The sequence below is a fragment of the Narcine bancroftii genome, chromosome 1 (genome assembly GCF_036971445.1).
Source record: "Narcine bancroftii isolate sNarBan1 chromosome 1, sNarBan1.hap1, whole genome shotgun sequence".
In the NCBI taxonomy this organism is placed as follows: domain Eukaryota; kingdom Metazoa; phylum Chordata; class Chondrichthyes; order Torpediniformes; family Narcinidae; genus Narcine; species Narcine bancroftii.
This window is the reverse complement of record NC_091469.1, coordinates 42,296,289-42,318,162: the sequence shown is the minus strand read 5'-3', so window position 1 is coordinate 42,318,162 and position 21,874 is coordinate 42,296,289. Positions and strand designations below refer to the sequence as shown.

The following is a 21,874-nucleotide window of genomic DNA, read 5'->3' as shown; positions in this document are numbered from 1 at the left end:
AGATACATGGCAAATGCACTACAATGTGGATAAATGTGAGGTTATCCACTTTGGTAATACAAACCGGAGGGCAGATTACTATTTGAATGGCAATAGATTAAGAGATGGGGAAGTGCAGAGAGACCTAGGGGTACTTGTACACCAGTCTCTGAAGGCGAGCATGCAGGACAGCAGGCAGTTAAAAAGGCAAATGGTATGTTGGCCTTCATATCAAGAGGGTTTGAGTATAGGAACAAGGATACCTTACTGCAGCTGTACAGGGCATTGGTGAGACCCCACCTGGAGTATTGTGTGCAGTTTTGGTCACCTTATCTAAGGAAGGATGTTCTTGCAATGGAGGGAGTGCAGAGGCGATTCACCAGGCTGATACCTGGAATGGCAGGAATGACTTACGAGGAAAGATTGCGCAAATTGGGATTGTACTCGCTGGAGTTTAGAAGATTGAGAGGGGATCTCATAGAGACATATAAAATTCTGGCAGGACTGGACAGAATGGATGCAGATGGGATGTTTCCAATGATGGGAAAATCCAGAACCTGAGGCCATGGTTTGAGGATAATAGGCAAACCATTTAGGACCGAGATGAGGAGGAATTTCTTTACCCAGAGGGTGGTGAATCTGTGGAATTCATTGCCACAGAGGGCAGTGGAGGCAGGTTCATTAAATATATTTAAGAGGGAATTAGATCTATTTCTTCAGTATAAGGGTATTAAAGGTTACGGAGAGAAGGCGGGGACGGGGTACTGAACTTTAAGATCAGCCATGATCTCGTTGAATGGCGGAGCAGGCTCGAAGGGTTGAATGACCTACTCCTGCTCCTATCTTCTATGTTTCTATATTTCTATGTTTCTATGGAAATGACAACTAAGTAATTGCCCCAAATTTTCATTTGGCCTGAAGAAAGGCCCATAATAAAGCATATTTGAACATAAGAAATGGGAGCAGGAGTAGGCCATCTGGCCTGTCAACCCTGCTCTGCCACTCAAAAATCTACCTGCCTTTTCCCCATAACCCTTCATTGCACTACTATGCAAAAAAATCTAACCGTGTCTTAAATATATTTAATGAGGTTGCTTCTGCTACTTCCTTGGGCAGAGAATGCAACCGATTCACTAATCTCTGGAGGAAGCAGTCTTTCCTCTGTCCTAAATCTATTCCCCTGTATCTTGAGGCTATGTCCCCTTGAGCTAGACTTGACTGTCAGTACAAAGAACTTTCCTGTCTCTAATTCATCTCCCATTCTCCTGAATTCCAACAGGTATAGTCCCAGGCGATTCAATCTCTTCTCAATGGCTAACCTCTCCCCTTCAGAATCAACATGGTGAACTTCTCTGCACCACCTCCAAAGTCTACATGCACTTTCTCAAGTAGGGAGATCAGAACTGCACAAATTAATCCAGGTGCAGCTTCACCAGTACCCTGTACAGTTGCAGCAGAACCTCTCTGCTCTTAAAATCAATCCCTCTGGCAATAAATGCCAACATAATTACCTGTTGTACCTGCAAACCATTCTTTTGTGATCCATACAGAACCAAGTTCCTCTGCACAACAGCATGCTAACTTTTTTCATCACTTAAATAATGTTTCCTTCCTGTGGATAACCTTGCATTTATGAATATTGTACTCCATCTACTACACCATTTCCCACTCAACTTATTTCTCTGCAAACTCTCTTCATCTTCCGCACAATTTGCATTAACTCAATTTGGCATCATTTGCATACTTAGATTTGTTACCCTTGGTCCCTTCTTCCAAATTGTTAATGTACATCATGAACAGTTGTGGACCTAGCACCGAACCCTAATGCAGTCCACTCACCGTTGATTGCCAAACAATGGAACAGTCATTTATCCCAACTGAACTGTAAGTGTTGATGACTGAAAGCAAAATTGCTGGTAGAGGGGTGATTAAATTCAGGGAAGCTCAAGAACTGAGAATTGGACAGGATTAAGGCGTTAGGGAGAGGTTTGAGAACATAGTGATCTTAAGTCAAGGGTGAGAACTTAAAACATCCCGGCTTTAATTCAGCAGGTACAGTCACAATGGTGAATAAAGCAGTATTAGTATGACATGGGCAAGTAAGGTTTTGGATGAGGTAGGGGTCAGGCCAGGGGTCAAGTCAAGAGAATTTCAGCTGAGGTCGTGGAACACAAGAAATGAAGTAGCCTGATGTCCAGAAACAAAACACCAACTGAGAACTTCAGTAGTTTTGCAATCACATTATGACATGCATTGATAGAAAAAGAATGAGACATGATATACTGCTGCAAAGTTTCACAACAAGCAGAGACCAATTGCAACTATGTTGGCTGAGACGAATTCCACTTCTGAGTTCTTTGTGTCATGTCATTTTAGGCACTTAGACAGATGTGTCTTAAATATGAGCTGTTTCATATTTCTGTTGCACCATGGTGGGTTACAGTCCCAAATGGTAAAGAACATATTCTTCAACCCTCATCGAATCCATGACTGTAATCTTCAAAAGTATGTCGCTTGTAAAGAGCCATGTTAAAATTAAAATATAAGTTGCAGTGTTTATAGTTTCTAAAAGATAGTAATAATTTCATCTGCCTACCCCTGTAAATTCCTGAATTTAGTTTTTCTCAAATAATCTGCAAAAAAACATATCATCCAGAGTAAGACCAAATAGTTCAATAATGCTGTAGTATCTGAATAAGTTACATAAATGACTGAAGTCAGCTGCTACATGCACATTTGTTGCCTTCCAGACCATTGTTTTCTCTGACTGTATGTCTTGTGAACAGAAGGCATATTTGTGGAGGGCCTTGACTCTCGCCTACCTTTGCATACCCCAGCATGATCATTCGCACCAGTACAACATTCACATGGGCTCCCAAGGACTTATCATGGTAAATCTCATTAACCTGACAAAGAAAGGAAGAGAAAGGTATTGAAGTCATTCAAATTTGCAAATTACCCTATAGTTCTCTGAGGTGAAAGTGCTACACCTTAATTTCATTAAACTAAAAAATCTCATCTGTAAATAACAGTTTTCATTAAGGCATTTAACTTGGAGGCAATTGCTTTGTTTAAAAATTGCGGTCAAAAATTTATAACATACCAGTCTACAGATACTGAAAAACTGAAACTTATTAAAGTATTAATTAATCCTCTAAGATTTCAGTAACCATGAAAACCATTTCAGCTACAACTTAAGTGGTTAATTATTCTGTCATTATTTGCACAGTTCTTCATCTTTCAGTTCCAACGTGATTATGTTTTCTGAATGTAATTATGGTTGGGAAATTATTGCTATTTTTACAGAATGCAGTCTGTGTAAAAAGATCGGAACGGGAATAAGGATTCATTCCCATTCCATTATTTTACCTCCTCGACCCCAAGTAAATTTCCCGGAATGCCTGCAGTTCACCTTGGGCAATCTGTGAGCAACGTATGACACATAATTCATGTCACACTCGACATCACAGCAGTAGTACGTCCCACGTATGTCAAACGTTGAGGTCGACGTCGCCGCAGTGGCATTGCAAGTCCTGCCTCCCTAATTACCACCCTTACAGTATTTTGTCTACATGCACAGTGTGAAGCAGTCGTTTGGAGTTTTGGTTGTTCCTGTGTAAACAGCCACTCCCAGAAGGTAAGTAACTGTGACAATTACCATCAGGAAAAAAAACTGTTAGTTATAAGTAAAAAACATGCAAGGCAACTGATTTCATAGTCATAGAGTTGAGAGCACAAAACACAGGGCCTTTAACCCATGACATCCATGCCAACCTTTTTGCCAAGCTACACTGCTCGGACGGCCACATTAGGTTGCATCCCTTGTCCACTTTGTAAACAAAGTGATTATAACCCAACCCAACATTTCTGCTAAGCAGCAAGTTCCAGATATCAAACAATCGCCTTGTTAAAAAAACATTCCCCTTAAATCATCTTTAGAATTCCTTCCTGTCACGTTAATCCTACGTCCTATTCTTTTTGCTATTCTGATTATCTATCTTATTCAAGATCTTATAGTTCTACGTACCACTATCATGTCATCCTTCAGCCTCAATCACTCCACAGAAAACAAATCCAGCCTATCAAATCTCTCCCCAACTAAAGTCCTCCAATCGAGGCACTATCCTGGTGAATCTCCTCTATATTCTCTCCAGGACAGCCACATCTTTCCTTTTGTGTGGCAATCAGAACTGCACACTATACCCTCCAGTCTGGTGCATTGCCTATGGCTAACAAATGCAAAAATCTGCAAACTGGCACCCATCTCCCTTGCTTGTTTACTTGTGTTTCATTGCAAGAGCCATGTTCAGTTAACTTGTGTCTACAGAATACAATATCTCCATTCTGATGAAAGACCTTCAACCTGAAATAATACCTCTTCATAATGTTGTCTGATGTGCCATGTACTTCCAGCAATTTCTGTTTTTGTAATGCAAAGCATAAAATAAAAATAGGTCATAGTTAAAACCAAATGTGCCCTGTTCAATATTAATAACACTCTCAATGCAGGGGAGGGAAGAATAGCAAAGGGTTTCACAAATGAGATTCAGATTCAGATTTATGGTCAGAGAACAAACATGACATTCGTTACAACCCTAAGATTCCCTTTCCCTCCGGGCAAGGCAGAATGACCACTTCAGAATCAGAATCTATTGTCATGAACAAGTCACAAAATTCAGTGCTTTGCAGCAGAATCAGAGTGTGAACATTCACATTATGAACCATCTTACATCATTAATATATATATAAATAAAAACAGTAGTGCATGAAAAGTAAGGCAGTGTCTGGTTCATTGATCATTCAGGAATCTGATGGCAGTGGGGAAGAAGCTGTCCCTGTGCCACGGAGTGCTCGTCTTAAGGCTTCTGTACCTCCTTCCCGAGTGATAGCAATGCAAAAAAAAAACTGTACATCAATGGTTCTCAAACCTTTTTCTTTCCACTCACATACCTCTTTAAGTCTTCTCTATGTCATTGGTGCTCTGTGATTAGTAAGGGATTGCTTAAGGTGGGATGTGAGTGGGAAGGGAAGGTTGAGAATCACTGCTCGAGAGCCGATTGTTACAGAAATATTTTGCTTGAGAAAAATGGTCATTGGCCCATTTCCTTTGGAGTTATGAAATAGTGCACATAACGAGTCAATTAGGTACAATTAAAACAGTGGTTTTCAACCTTTTTCTTTTCACCCACATACCACCTTAAGCAATCCCTTACTAATCACAGAGTGCCTATGGCATAGGGAAAACTTAAAATGGTATGTGAGTGGAAAGAAAAAGGTTGAGAACTCCTGTATACACAATGTACAAATGTAAACAAATAAAGAAATGTAAACAAATTGTGCAATAGAAATAAAGTGCAAAAGTATGTGCCCTTAAATGGGCCCCTGGTTGAGTTTGTCATTGAGGAGTCTGATGGTGTAGGGGTAACAGCTGATCCTGAACCTGGTGGTGCAAGTCTTGTGGCACCTGTACCTCTTTCCTGATGGCAGCAGTGAGAACAGAATATGTGCAAGGTGATGTGGATCCTTGATGATTGCTGCTGCTCTCCAATGGCAGAACTCCCTGAAGATGTTCATTATGGTGGAGAGAGTTTTACCTGTGATGTCCTGCACATATCTATAGAAATTTTGCAGGGATCCTGATGTCATACCAAACCTCCACAAACTCCCGAAGAAGTAGAGACACTGATGTGCTTTCTTCATGAGACCATTAATGTGTTGGGCCCAAGAAAGATCATCTGAGATAGTGACTCCCAAGAACTCACCCTCTCCATCTCTGATGCCCCAATAACCACTGAATCATACACCTCTGGTTTTTTTCTTTTTAAAAAAAATCACCTTTTTTTATACAACCCATTACTGCAGTATTGTCAGTAAATTTGTAGATGGTGTAATTTTCATACCAAACCACACAGTCGTAGGTGTAAAGTGAATAGATCAGGGGGCTAAGAATTCAGCCCTGTGGTGCTCCAGTACTGATGGAGATTGTGGAGGAAATGACAAGGGTATTTACAAATTATGAGAGGGATTGAGAGAATATTTGAAGAGAGGCTGATTCCTATTATCAGTGATCTACAACTAGGTTGCACGGTCTTTGAGAGGTTAACTATTTCATCCAAAACAAGAAAATCCTTTGTGGCAGAGATGAATCTGGATCTTAGGGTGAGGCCAATTGTAAACATTAGGAACAACAAATCATATTCGTCCCGGACAGCCTTAAACCTAACCTAACTTATTCCAGTTTTAAATAATCCCTGCCCCCATCTAGTTCCACTATTACCATCTCTTCTTTATCTACTCCTTTATTTACATTTTTTCCTCACCTTTCTTCCCCTCCCTCCAGTGATGTCTCTCCATCCTTCACACCTTCTGTCAATACACTATCTCCCCATAGCACCTCAGCTTCTTTTCCCCTTTACACCTATTTAACCTTAGTCTTGATAAAACATCCTGACCTGAAGCACACAAGAGACTATAGATGCTGGACTCTGGAACAGCATGCAATCTGCTGGAGGAACTCAGCAGGTTGAGGAGCATCAGCAAGAGTGAGGAGTTGTCAATGTTGGAGGCTGGAACCTTTCATGGGGAGTGAGAGTTTAGAGCTGTTCTAATAAGGACAAAATGAGAGGGGTAGGACCAGAGCCAGTGAGGGAGTGGTGAACCAGGGAGAGGTGAAGGATGACAGACAGAACTAGTTGACTGGCAGGTACCAGACTAGGATATCACAAGGAAGAGAAACAAAGGGGTGAGGTGGAGGAAGATGAATCATACAGTGTGGGCAGGCTGCCAGTGTTGAAATCTGGTAAGAAGGTGGTGATAGTGGTTACAATGAGAGACAAGATGGGACCAAAGCAGGGGAGGGGGGCAGGCGAAGAATCCAATCAGGTAAATGGGAATTCGACCTGTCTACCCTGACTTTTTCCATGACCAGAGGAAGCCCATACAAACAAAGGAACACACCTTACATTCCACCTGAGCAGTCAACAGCCCAATAGGATAAATACGAAATTTTCCAATTTCAGATGAACACGTCCACTCTCTCTTCTGAACAACTTCCATTCTTCCCCTTCCTATTTTTGTCCCCTTTTCCATTTTTGTCCCCTTTCTCACCCACACACACCACCCCCCTACTTCCTTGGTTCCTTTCTCTTCCAACCCTATTTCAGTGACAAGTGGAATTCCACAGGGCTCAGTTCTGGGACCCCTGCTCTTTGTGATTTTTATAAATGATCTCGATGAAGAAACAGAAAGATGGGTCAGTAAGTTTGAAGATGATACCAAAGTTGGAGGAGTTGTGGATAATGCTAAAGGTTGTCGTAGGTTATAAAAGGATACAAGGCTCTTTCAAGTAAACCCTCCGCCTTGAGGCCGGTGACAGGAGCAGATTTAAAATTGCGAACACACCTTTCAGGTGGGCAGCCCTAAAAGGCTACTGCAGCATTAACTGGTCCACCTGAAAGGGCCTATTCATATCCATAGATGCCTAGTAGCACCTCTGATCTGATGGAGGCGGGGTGACTGGTGCCACAGCGCCACCTGTTATAAATATGTTGCATAACAATGGCCATCTTCCCTATCCATGATCCCTCACGCAGGTGGAACCATTCTGTGTTTCCCACAATTGTTCCAGCTGCGTGGGGTGTTATGGGTAGGGAAGACTGCCATTGCTATGTGCAATGAGAAACAAAGGGGTGAGGTGGAAGAAGATGAATCATACAGTGTGGGGCAGGTTGCCAGTGTTGAAATCTGGTAAGAAGGTGGAGCTATCTTCAATAGTGCAGCTCTTCGCTGTAAACTGAGGCACACTGCAAAAGCGCCAGTACCTGCCCCCTAGAATACCCAGGTGTGTTCCTTTGATCAGGGTGATGGTGTGTGGGCAGAACTGTCCTGGCACCAGTGTCTAAGTAGAGCAATTCCTGAGGAAAATAACCACACTGAGAAATATTGCTATTCAGAGGAATGGAGCAAGATCCTGTCGACCATGAAAAAAACAGACTCTGCTGCTACAGTTTAGACCTCTTCCTCCTCTAGGAGAATGCAGCTTTGTTCTTCACTCCTCTGCTCTCCCTCCTGCACATGCTGAGGATAGAAAAGAGCTTCATCGCTAAACATCTCTAATATGTATTTATTTATTTCTTTCCCAAGTACATTCCTACATCCTTGATACCCAAAGGATTCACTTGATCCCATCTGCTGATTCCTGACATGCCCTTTTTGTTTTCCTGACCAGAACTTCATCAATCAGGGCTCCCTAATCCTGCTAGCCTTTTCCTTCATTCTGAAGGGAATGTGCTGGCCCTGAAATCTTCATTACATGCTTTTAAAAGTCTCTCACTTGCCAGATGTCCCTTTATCTGAAAACAGCCTCTCTCAGCCAACCTTTGCAGGATCTTGTTTTCCCTAGTGTGAAGGAGGCTAAGGAATATCCTTAAAGAGGTTTATAAAACTATCTGGGATATAAATAAGGTGGATGACCACAATCTTTTTCCCCAGGATAGGGAACGTTAAAGCTCTTAAAATGAGAGGATAAAAATTAAAGAGGACCTGAGGGGCAGGTTTTCTTTTTTTTATATATATTTAATTTTTTTTTAAATTTTTTATTTTTCACACCATAAATCACATTAGCCATGATACACACATTTTCCTTTTCACACATATACAGTGACATTTTCTCCCCCCCCTCCCTCCTCCCAAGCCACCCCCCCCCACCCACCCCCTCCCATCCATTTAAGGTATACAATCTAGGTTACATTAAACCAGTCAGACAATGTTGTCATTCAACAAAAATACACCAGAAATTCTACTGAGTCCTTTCTTTTCTTTCCTTCTCCTTTCATCAACTTAGGTAATGATTGTCCCCGGTAGGTTTTCGCTATTGTATTTAATGTAAGGCTCCCATATTTGTTCGAATATTTCAATATTATTTCTTAAACTATATGTAATTTTTTCCAATGGAATACATTTATTCATTTCTATATACCATTGTTGTATTTTCAGAATATCTTCCAATTTCCAGGTTGACATAATACATTTTTTTGCTACGGCTAGAGCTATCTTAACAAATCTTTTTTGTGCATCCTCCAAATCAATTCCAAATTCTTTGTTTTTTATGTTACTTAGGAGAAAGATCTCTGGATTCTTTTGTATATTGTTTTCTGTTATTCTATTTAATATCTGATTGAGATCTTCCCAAAATTTTTTACTTTCTCACATGTCCAGATTGCATGAATTGTTGTTCCCATTTCTTTTTTACATCGAAAACATCTATCAGATACTGTTGGGTCCCATTTATTTAACTTTTGAGGTGTAATGTATAGTCTGTGTAACCAGTTATATTGTATCATACGTAGCCTCGTATTTATTGTATTTCTCATCGTTCCAGAACATAATTTCTCCCATGTTTCCTTTTTTATCTTTATATTTAAATCTTGTTCCCATTTTTGCTTAGTTTTACCATTTGTTTCCTCATTCTCCTTTTCTTGCAGTTTAATATACATATTTGTTATAAATCTTTTGATTAACATTGTATCTGTAATCACATATTCAAGGTTACTTCCCTCTGGCAAACTCAAACTGCTTCCTAATTTATCCTTCAAGTAGGATCTCAATTGGTAATATGCCAGCGCTGTATCTCCAGTTATATTGTACTTATCTCTCATTTGTTCAAAAGATAAGAATCTACTTCCTGAAAAACAATTCTCTATTCTTTTAATCCCTTTTTTTTCCCATTCTCTAAAGGAAAGGTTATCTATTGTAAAAGGGAGTAACTTATTTTGCGTCAATATTAGTTTTGGTAATTGATAATTTGTTTTATTTCTTTCTACATGAATCTTCTTCCAAATATTGAGGAGATGATGTAATACTGGAGAAGTTCTATGTTGTACCACTTTTTCATCCCATTTATATAATATGTGTTCAGGTATCTTTTCCCTTATTTTATCTAATTCTAATCTCGTCCAGTCTGGAGGGGCAGGTTTTCCACGCAGAGGATGTTAGGTATTTAGAACGAGCTGCCAGAAGAAGCAGTAGAGTTAAGTATAACACACTTGGACATTTTCATGGATAGGAAAGAATGAGTGATAGGGACCAAATGCAGGGAAATAGAATGAGCTCAGGAAGTCACCTGGGAGGAGTTACAAATGTCTTGTTTCAATTCCATTCTTCTATGTATTTAAGAATTAAATCAATCAAAAATTTACACTAAACCAAGCTTGGTCATGAAAACATTTTGGAGTATTTTGAAAGAGAAAAGCAGTAGTCTCACACCTCCACTTCTTTTTTCATTCAATATTTTTTTCTTTTCAATTCACAGATCAAAATTTCTTCTTCTACCAGTGTTGTTTTCAAATTTTTCACTTTCTCAGTACCATCAACAAGACAATTCTATCCTCCATGATCCTTTCATCATTTATTTTTCACCTTCCTTTCAAAATTAGTCATTTTAATTTCTGAGCTTGTGTGTGTGTGTGTGTGTGTGTGTGTGTGTGTGTGTGTGTGTGTGTGTGTGTGTGTGTGTGTGTGTGTGTGCCTCTGCATGTACAGCACGAGGTTCTAATTCAATGTATTCTGCTAGAATAATTGAATCATAGAATTGTGTAGCATAGAAATAGATTCCTTTTGTCCACTTGTCAATACTGACTGTGATGATTCTCCTCATCCCATTTGCTTGCATTAGGGCTTATTTCCCTCTTCTCTTTGGCTTGGCTTCGCGGACGAAGATTTATGGAGGGGTATGTCCACATCTGCTGCAGGCTCGTTGGTGACTGACAAGTTCGATGCGGGACAGGCAGGCATGGTTGCAGCGGCTGCAAGGGAAAATTGGTGGGTTTTTCCTCCTTTGTCTTTTGTCAGTGAGGTGGGCTCTGCGGTCTTCTTCAAAGGAGGTTGCTGCCCGCCGAACTGTGAGGCACCAAGATGCACGGTTGGAGGCGAGATCAGCCCACTGGTGGTGGTCAATGTGGCAGGCACCAAGAGATTTCTTTAAGCAGTCCTTGTACCTCTTCTTTGGTGCACCTCTGTCTCGGTGGCCTCTATGCTGATTCTATTCAAATAGTTCACCAATGCCTTTTAAATATTGCAATGGTATTTGCCTCCATTAACCCCTCCTTCAGCTCATTTCACATATTCAACATTCTTTGTATGGCAAACTTACCCCACAGGTATCCTTCTAAATTCTTCCTCTCTCTTTAAATCTGTGCCCTCTACTTCTCAACTCCCCTGCCCTGGGAAGAAGATACAGCCCAATGATCCTTCCATAATTTTATAAGTAATCTCAAGCTCGTTTATTCTAATGACCTCTTTGGCACTCTCTGTATTGCTATCACACCCTGAGGTACGGTGACTAGAACAGTACATCTGTTGCAATCTAATCAATGTTTTGGACAGCTGTTACATGGCGTTCTAACTATTAACCTCAATACCTCTGCTAATCAAACAAGCATTCAGAATGCCCTTCTCAACACCCTATCCAGCTGTGTCACCTCTTTGTGGAAGCTTTGGGCATCCCCCGAAGTCTCTCTGTACATCAATTCTCCCATGCTCTTGCTAAGTATTCTATGTGTCCTGCCAGAATTTGCCCTCCCAAAGTGCATTACCTCACACTTGTCTGCATTGAATTCGATCCACTATCACTTCATCCAACTTTCCAGCTAATCTATTGTATCCTTGAACAAACTTTCAATCTCATCTGCAAACATTCTAATCATAGCTACATAATTATGCATGTGATTTATACATTTTACAATGTATTGGATAGACATAGTTAGTGTAAAAAAAATGATCCATGGAGGTTAAAGGAATGAATTTTTATAATCTATCCTTTAATTTATTCATATTCCCTTAAATGAGGGCTTCCAGTGTTTATTTTTCATCATGCCCCTTGGGATTGGACTGGGCTTACTCCAGGGCATGTATGCAGGATACAAGTTGAAGATAGCAAACTTCAAATTCTTAAACAGACACAGGAAGAGAACACTCAAATCAGCTCCCATGCATCCTGGTTTAGAACAATGACTGTATTGCAAAAGGTTCATCATTAGGTGTAAACCATCCTGGGACATCTTAGCGTCACTATCATATCAATGTGAGTTTATACATACATTTATCAGTGGCATGGTTTAGGGCAGGGGTGGTCAAACTTGCTTAACATAAGAGCCACATACCATAATCTTCAGATGTTTGAGAGCCATAACAATTATACGATTGCAAGCCACACCACTAACACTAGCATTACCCATAATACTCGAAAGTAAAGCCGCCTAAAATACCCGAATGCGGCTGTTGGGAGGCCACCTGAAAGCAGAGAACCCGTCCCCGATGTGTACTTACTCAACCCACATCGGGGAGGTGTACTTACTCAGACCACCTCGGGAAGGTATACTCTCCGCTTCAAAGCACTCCCCTAGGCACCTGAAAGCAGCAGTCTGAAAGCGGCAAGCTGCTTTCAGGTGCCTAGCAGGGGGCAGGCTGATGTCAATCAGCTGGTGACCCAACTCACAATGCCTGATAGCCCCCCTCGCTGCTGCCCGGTCACCCAACTCCCCTGCCTGACAGCCCCTGGTGCAGGACGATAGTGCTGGGGCAGCCAGTGCCAGCCGCCCCTGCCCTGAAGTCCTGCACTGGCCGCCCCAGTCCTGAGGGGTTGACAGGTGGCTGTCCCAACCCCGACGTCCCGCGCCGGCCACCCCAGCCCCAGGAGCCGGCGTTTGCTTCATGGTACCTCTCCCCGCTGCGGAACGTACAGGTGGCAGAACAGCGCCTTTAGCGCTGGCACCTGAAAGGTCCGTACCCACACCCACAGCTGGTTCTGGAGCTGCATTTCCCAGGCAAAACCACCTGAAAGGGGCTCTAGTCAATGGCATGTAAGGCATTGCCGCGAGCCACACATTACATGTCAAAGAACAGCGGTTTAGGGAATAGTACTATTATTTTAAACTGTATACATCAAAGGAGCTCCCTCCACCCGGGAGTGGACCTGAGGGTTCAAACCACCTGCTGATTTGCAGATTTTGCCTTTTCAGCCAAAGGCTAGAAGGTACTCTGACTTCAAATCCCCGAGCTCAGCTCACCCAGCCGTCAGTACCTGCAAAGGGTCCCTGTTATGGGCAAATAGCACATGTCAGTCAGGCAGCAGGGGCTGGCAGCTGTTTCATAGCGCGGGAAGCAGTTTCCCTAGTGGTCTGCAGCAGCAAACTCGGTGGGCGAAGGATCTGTAAGGACAACGGGCAGCGAGCACGGTCTTGGAACAGACCACTGTGGGGCAATCCCGCATCACTCTGGCTGTTATGCCTCACACTCCGCCAGGCCCAGAGGCGTGGGACCCAGGGGGAGGCGTTTGTCCTGGGCAAGCACTCGCCTCCAAGTCCTTGCCCCGGCACATGGTGCTTAAAGCTCCATGGAAAACGGAACAAAATTTCTGTGAGGACACCGTGTTCATCTTTGCTTGCGAAGAGATGGGCCATAAGGAGACATAAAAGTTTGAAAAAGTAGCAAAAGATGCTGGTAGAAAACTACCAGAAACAGAATGGTCAGACACAAGGCAAATTAGGTTTTCAAAACTTTTGCAAAGATGGTTTACAGTATTTCTTTTCCCTTATCACCCCCAGCTTCTGAACAAATATTAAACAAATAAATAATGCCAATGCAGCTAAACCTTTTCTGTCTGCTGTTGTGGTGGCATCCTTGAAAGTCAAGATAGTTCAAAACTTGCAGATGTAAAGCAGCAGAAGGATCTGTTAATTCCATCCATTTCTTCTTGAACAAAGATTTCTTATGTATCATGACAAGAGAACAAACGAATGAAGTTTCACAATACTCTTCAAAACAGTACAAATAAAAAAGTACAAAATGGCTAATAGAAAAGTTCAAAATGATCTTGTATAAAAATCTCTCTCTTTGGCTTGGCTTCGCGGACGAAGATTTATGGAGGGGGTAAAAAGTCCACGTCAGCTGCAGGCTCGTTTGTGGCTGACCAGTCCGATGCGGGACAGGCAGACACGATTGCAGCGGTTGCAAGGGAAAATTGGTTGGTTGGGGTTGGGTGTTGGGTTTTTCCTCCTTTGCCTTTTGTCAGTGAGGTGGGCTCTGCGGTCTTCTTCAAAGGAGGCTGCTGCCCGCCAAACTGTGAGGCGCCAAGATGCACGGTTTGAGGCGTTATCAGCCCACTGGCGGTGGTCAATGTGGCAGGCACCAAGAGATTTCTTTAGGCAGTCCTTGTACCTTTTCTTTGGTGCACCTCTGTCACGGTGGCCAGTGGAGAGCTCGCCATATAATACGATCTTGGGAAGGCGATGGTCCTCCATTCTGGAGACGTGACCCATCCAGCGCAGCTGGATCTTCAGCAGCGTGGACTCGATGCTGTCGACCTCTGCCATCTCGAGTACCTCGACGTTAGGGGTGTGAGCGCTCCAATGGATGTTGAGGATGGAGCGGAGACAACGCTGGTGGAAGCGTTCTAGGAGCCGTAGGTGGTGCCGGTAGAGGACCCATGATTCGGAGCCGAACAGGAGTGTGGGTATGACAAAGGCTCTGTATACGCTTATCTTTGTGAGGTTTTTCAGTTGGTTGTTTTTCCAGACTCTTTTGTGTAGTCTTCCAAAGGCGCTATTTGCCTTGGCGAGTCTGTTGTCTATCTCATTGTCGATCCTTGCATCTGATGAAAATCAGATACTAACTTGAAAAATACCAAATATGCAACAAAATTTAAAATCAAACCAAAGGGATAAAATATGCATTTAGATGACACATTTCTTAAGCTCAAGCAATCTCAATGCACGTGACCAATGCATATGGCAGTAGATAAAATGGTAAAGTGTTTAAATGGGGAAGGGCTAATCATAATGAAATTAGGCAGGAATTTGGGAAGAGTAAATTGGGAACAGATGTCCTCAGTGAAAACCATAAGTCTAATGTGGATAATGTTTTGGGTCAGTTGTGTGGGGTTCTGGATAGGTTTGTTCCTCTGAGACAAGGAAAAGATGGTAGGCTAAAAGAGGTAAGGCAGCTAGTTAAGAGGATGCTTAAGTACCAAAAGCGAGAAGGTCTCATGAAAATGATATGGTACTAGGAAAGAACTCAAGAAAGGATTTAGGAGAGCTAAAAGGAGATAGAAGAAGACCTAGATGAAGACCTAGATGAAGAAGTGGAAATTTGTCAGTAAGTTTGCAGATTATACACAGAATGGAGGTGTTATAGATAGTGTAGAAGGTTGTCGTAAGTTACAGCTGGATATAGACAGGATGCAGAAAAGTGGCAGATGGCATTCAATCCAGACAAGTGTGAAGTGATGCATTTTGGAAGATTGAACTTGAAAGCAGAGTACATGGGGCCCAAATTCATGATTCTATTGAGATTGCCACATAGGTTGATAGGACAGATAAGAAGGCTTATGATGTGCTGGCCTTCATTAGTCAGGAGATTGAGTTCAAAAGTCATGAGGTAATGTTGCAGCTCTATAAAACTCTGGTTAGACCACACTAGGAATGTTGTGTTCAGTTCTGGTCTCCCCATTACAGGAAGGCTGTGGAAACTATGGAGAGGGTGCAGAGGAGATATACCAGGATGTTGCCTGAATTGGAGATTGTATCTTATGGGGCAAGTTTAACAGGGCTTGAGCTTTTCTCTTTGGAGCAAAGAAGGATGAGAGGTTACTTGATAGAGGTTTACAAGATTATGAGAGGCATAGATAGGGTGGACAGCCAGCATCTTTTTTCTAGGATGACAGTAGAAAATAACAGACGTTATCTCCCCCAAATGTTATTTGGGGGAGATGTCAGGAGTAAGTGTTTTTTTTTTTTTACACAGGGGGTAATGACTGCATGCAATGCATTGCTGGGGGCGGTGGTGAAGCTGGTAAAATGAGGACCTTTAAAAAATTGGCACATGGATGCAATAGAGGGTTATGGGTGTGAGGTAGGGAATGTTTAGATTGTTGAGTATGTTTATACAGGCCAGCACAACATTGTGGGCTGAATGGCCTGCACTGTGTAATGTTCTATGTTCTAAATACAGTACTTTTATAAATCCAGTTACTGTTGTGGAAAAATATTCACCCAGCAACTTTGGTAAAACTATGCTGGTGTGACACTCAGCATCAACTTGACAGGGTATTTTTTTCAACTGTATCCTCAAGTAGATTTAGGAATAAATCGCCCTTCCCCACCCTCAAAGATCCCCTCCAAATCACACACTTTGTATTCAATTGCCCATCTCTAATTGCCTTTGAGAAAGTGGTGGAGAGCTGCCTTCTTCGACTGCTGCAGTCCCTGAGGTTTAGGTACACACACAATATTGTTAGGAAAGTAGCTACAAACCTTTGACCCAGTGATTGTGAAGGAAGGGCAAATATATTTCCAAGTCAGTATGGTATGTGGCTTGCAGGATAATTTCCAGGAGGTGGCATTCCCAAGCTTTTACTGCCCTTGCCCTTCCAACTGGTGGGTTTGGAAGGGCCAACCTAAGAAGTCTTGGTGAGTTGGTGCAGAGCATCCAGTTGGTTGCTGCTGCTACTATGTGCCCATGATGGATTGAGTGAAAGCTCTGCCTATCAAACAGCTTTGTCCTCCTAAACTTCCTCCTCTCCAGAGACACAGCTAGTAACAGCATCTCCAAGGCCATCACACTGAACATGGGAGGCCCCCATGGCTGTGTGCTGAGTCCACTTGCTGTTCACTCTGCTGACCCACAACTGTGCAGCTAAACACAGCTCGAACCACATCATCAAGTTCACTGACAACACGATTGTGGTGGGCCTGATCAGTAAGAATGATGAGTCAGCCTACAGAGATGAAGTGCAGTCACTAACAGACTGGTGCAGAGACAACAACCTGTAACAGAACATTAAAAAAACAAAAGAGATGGTTGTTGACTTCAAGAGTGCTAAGGGGACCACGCTCCGTTGCCCACTGAGGTCAACAAGAGTATCAAGTTCCTTGGAATGCACTTGGCAGCGAACCTCACATGGTTCCTTAACACCAGCTCCATAGCCAAGAAAGCCCAGCAACACTTCTACTTCCTGCGAAGGCTGAGGAAAGTTCATCTCCCACCCTCCATCCTCACTACATTCTACAGAGGATGTATCAAGAGCTTCCTGTGCAACTGGATCACAGGCTGGTTTGGAAGCTGTACTTCCTCAGTCTGCAAGACCCTGCAGAGGATAATGAAATTAGTGGAAAAAATCATTGGGGGTCTCTTCCTACCATGAAAGACATTTACAATCCTCAATGCAGGCAAAAGGCAACAAACATTCTGAAGGACTCCACATACCCCTCATGTAAACTGTTCTCCCTTCTGCCATCTAGAAGGAGGTACAGCAGCACCCTTATATCTAGATTGGGCAAGAGCTTCATCCCAAAGCCATCAGGCTCCTGAACTCCCAGAACATTTGGGGATAGGATACCGTAAAACTGTTAATGTACGTCTTCATATTTTAAATGCGTTGAACTCCTATTTTAACCTATATTTATGTAAATGTGCTCTGTGGTCCTGAAGAAACACTATCTCGTCTTTACCATGCAAGCATGGTATGAACGATAAATAAAAGTACTTGACTTGATATCTTTCCTAAAGTGCAGTGACCAGAAATGCGCACAGTAGTCCAGCTGAAGGCTGAACAATATATTATAAAGTTGGAGAACAATTTCTCTGCTCTTGTATTCTATACTCAACGAATGAAGGCCAGTATCCAATATGCCATTATCTACCTGTGCTGCCATTTTCAAAGACCTATGAACTTGCAAACCAAGGACCCTCCATTCCTCAACACTCCCCAGGGTCTTATCCTTTACGGTACACATCATAGCCTCATTAATACTCACAAAATACATCATCTCAGTTATCCAGTTGAAGCTCCACCTCTCATTTCACCAACACATCCTGCAGCCTAACACTCCCTTCTACACCATCAACAATTACACCAATTATTGAGCATCTTTGCTCTATCTGCTCCAATAGCAAGGATCACCCTGTGGCCAAGCATTAAAATTTTACACTCCAAAGCCTCATGTACTGGCAAGGTGAGGCCATTTGGACATTGGAGGAACACCTTACATTCCATCTCCTGAGTCTCCAACCAGTTGGTATGTACATCAACTTCTCCAATTTCCATTTACCTCCTCAACCATCTCTTGCTTTCCCTTTCCCTCTTGCGTCCTTCCTCTAGCTCATCTTCCCTTCCCTCTTCTATGAGATAGCCAACATCTTCAGCCCTTGCATCCTCCTCCTATTACCTCAGCTCTTTTCCTACCCCTCCCACCAATCACCTACCAGCCTGTGCCCCTCCCTCTTACTCCAACCCCCTCTACAACCTCTACTTGTTTAGGCATGATTTTCAGCACATGTGAAGGGATTGGGCCCCAAGTGTTGACTCTGCCTTCTACTTTCCATGGATACTGCATGACCTGATGAGTTTCTCCAGCACCTTGGTGCATTGCACCAGATGTGAGCATCTGCAGATGTCACTTTTACCTTTATTAAGGACATGTATACAGCATTGGAGGCTGAGAGATAACCTGATGGAGAGACAACCTGATGGAGAGATAACCTGCTGGAGAGATAACCTGATGGAGAGATAACCTGATGGAGAGACAACCTGATGGAGAGACAACCTGATGGAGAGACAACCTGATGGAGAGACAACCTGATGGAGAGAGAACCTGATGGAGAGAGAACCTGATGGAGAGATAACCTGATGGAGAGACAACCTGATGGAGAGACAACCTGATGGAGAGACAACCTGATGGAGAGAGAACCTGATGGAGAGAGAACCTGATGGAGAGACAACCTGATGGAGAGAGAACCTGATGGAGAGAGAAACTGAAGGAGAGAGAACCTGAAGGAGAGATAACCTGATGGAGAGACAACCTGATGGAGAGATAACCTGATGGAGAGATAACCTGATGGAGAGATAACCTGATGGAGAAGTAACCTGATGGAGAGACAACCTGATGGAGAGACAACCTGATGGAGAGAGAACCTGATGGAGAGAGAACCTGATGGAGAGATAACCTGATGGAGAGACAACCTGATGGAGAGACAACCTGATGGAGAGACAACCTGATGGAGAGAGAACCTGATGGAGAGAGAACCTGATGGAGAGACAACCTGATGGAGAGAGAACCTGATGGAGAGAGAACCTGAAGGAGAGAGAACCTGAAGGAGAGATAACCTGATGGAGAGACAACCTGATGGAGAGATAACCTGATGGAGAGATAACCTGATGGAGAGATAACCTGATGGAGAGATAACCTGATGGAGAGATAACCTGATGGAGAGGTAACCTGATGGAGAGACAACCTGATGGAGAGACAACCTGATGGAGAGAAAACCTGATGGAGAGAGAACCTGATGGAGAGATAACCTGATGGAGAGACAACCTGATGGAGAGACAACCTGATGGAGAGACAACCTGATGGAGAGAGAACCTGATGGAGAGAGAACCTGATGGAGAGAGAACCTGATGGAGAGTGAACCTGATGGAGAGACAACCTGATGGAGAGACATCCTGATGGAGAGACAACCTGATGGAGAGACAACCTGATGGAGAGATAACCTGATGGAGAGATAACCTGATGGAGAGATAACCTGGAGAGGTATAAAATCATCAGAATAATTCATAGGGTGTACAATCTGAATCTTTTCCAATGGGCAAAAATGTCACACATCAGAGGACACAAGTTTAAGGTGAGAAGGATGAAGCATCAGGGAGATGTGCAGGGCAAATATTTTGCATACAGAGTGGTAGGTGCGTGGAATGGGCTGCCAGGAGTAGTGGTGTAAGCAGATAGAACAGTAGGATTTAATAGTCTAGATAGAATATGAAGAAGATGCAAGCAGCAAACTTTTAGTTTAATTTGGGCATCATGTTTGGGACAGACATTGGGCTGAAAGGCTTGTACCTGTGCTGTACTGTTCTATGGCACAGTTTGTGTTTCAATGAGCAAAATGCAATTACAGTGCAAGCAACCTGGCTTCATATCCGGTGCTGTCTGTGAAGAGATTGTACGTTCTCCCTGCATCTACATGGGTTTCCTCTTGGTATTCCAGTTACTTCCCACATTCCAGTCATACAGGGTTATTAAGTTAATTGGTCAGATTAACCTATTTGAGTGGTACAGGCTCATGGTCCTGAAAAGCATGTTACCATGCTGTATCTCCAAAACTGAAATTAAAATTAAAGTAAAAATACCATTATTCTCCAACTTTATATAGTTCATAATGCACATTCTTGCAAACAGTATTCCACAAATCTATTTTCATAGAAATGAAGAGTTATTTCATGGGAAAATTCAGCTACTTTTCTTTAATGGGAAGTACATATTTTTTTTACATTCACTTGACAAGAGGACCATAACCTGGGTTTAACATGCGTAAAACGACAGCACCCCATGAGTAAAGGATTCCTGCATTACGACACTGGCAGCCTCAACCCTATTTATGCTCAGGCACTGAAGTAGGACTAGAACCAGAACAACTGGACATGGAAGTCAGCTGACTGCTGATTAAGTGATGAAGATGCTGAAGAACACGAGAGAGGAAAACTGGCTGGGGAATTTGAGAAATGATAAATCCCAAAGAGAAATATTAAAGATCAGTAGTGGACAGATCACTGCCTTGACAAATCTATTGACAAAAGTGGTCAATTTCTTAAATGAAGACATGATCTGTTGTTCCATTTGCTCTCCAATTTACTGCCTACCACAGATTCACAGCTTTTGATTCAGTAATACTGTTTCCATATTTTGGCTGGGTTGTAGATTTTGATGGAAAAAAAATCATTGGGGGCTCTCTTCTTACCAAGAAGGACATTTACAACACTTAATGCAGGCGAAAGGCAATAAACATTATGAAGGACTCCACACACCCCTCGTGTAAATTGTTCTCTCTTTGCCATCAGGCAGGAGGAACCATTGTACTCAGGCCCTTATGTCCAGATTGAGCAACAGTTCTTTTTCCCCCAAACCATCAGGCTCCTGAGTTTCCAGAACATGTGTGAAGAGTGTACCGTGGACTTTTGCTGTGTATATATCTTAATATTTTAATATGTTTAATTTCTATTCTAAGTTATATTGATGTAACTATGCTCTGTGGTCCTGGAGAAACTATCTCGTCTTTGCCATGCGAGCAAGGTATGAACAATAAATAAAGGTGTCTTGACTTGACTTGAAATAATTTGAAAATGCTTGGAGGATATAGAACATTACAGCACAGTGCAGGCTCTTAGGCCCACAACGTTATGCTGACCTATATATACCTACCCAAAAAAACAAAACCCTCTCTACCTCATAACTATTTTTCTTTCATCCATGTGGATATCTAAGAGTCTCTTAAATACCCCTAATGTTTCAGCCTCTACCATCACCCCTGGCAAAGCATTCCAGGCACTCACAACTCTCTTGTGTGAAAAAATTACCCCTGATGTTGCCATTAAATATTCTACTACCATGGGGGAAAGACGCCGGCTGTCCACCTCTCAGAATCTTGTACACCTCTATTAAGTCACCTCTCATCCTTCTTCACTCCAGAGAGAAAGAACCTAGCTCTACTAACCTTGCCTCATAAGACTTAATTTCCAATCCAGTAAACATCCTGGTAAATTTCCTCTGCACCTTTTCCATCGCTTCCACATCCTTCCTATAATGAAGTGACCAGAAATAAACACAATATTCAAAGTGTGGTCTCACCAGAAATTTGTAGAGTTGCAACATAACCTCTCAACTTATGAACTCAATCCCCCGACTAATGAAGCCTGGCATCTCATAGGATTTCTTAACTATCACATCAGCCTGTGCGGCGACCTTGAGCGATGTATGTATTTGGACCCCAAGGTCCCTCTGTTCTTCCACGCTATTAAGCATCTGGCCATCCTCCAGGTTTTACCTTCCAAAATGCATCACTTGTATCC

The 21,874-nt window shown here is 42.6% G+C and overlaps 1 protein-coding gene across 2 annotated transcripts in view; it reads right to left on the bottom strand.

Annotated features, from left to right (window-relative positions):
* Positions 1 to 21,874, bottom strand: part of LOC138757481 (A disintegrin and metalloproteinase with thrombospondin motifs 3-like) — a 262,759-nt gene that overhangs the window by 85,215 nt on the left and 155,670 nt on the right. For both annotated transcript variants that reach the window (XM_069924904.1, XM_069924894.1), the window contains exon 6: positions 2,802 to 2,885. In XM_069924904.1, the coding sequence (XP_069781005.1) occupies positions 2,802 to 2,885 (84 nt within the window). The remainder of the gene's footprint in view (positions 1 to 2,801; positions 2,886 to 21,874) is intronic.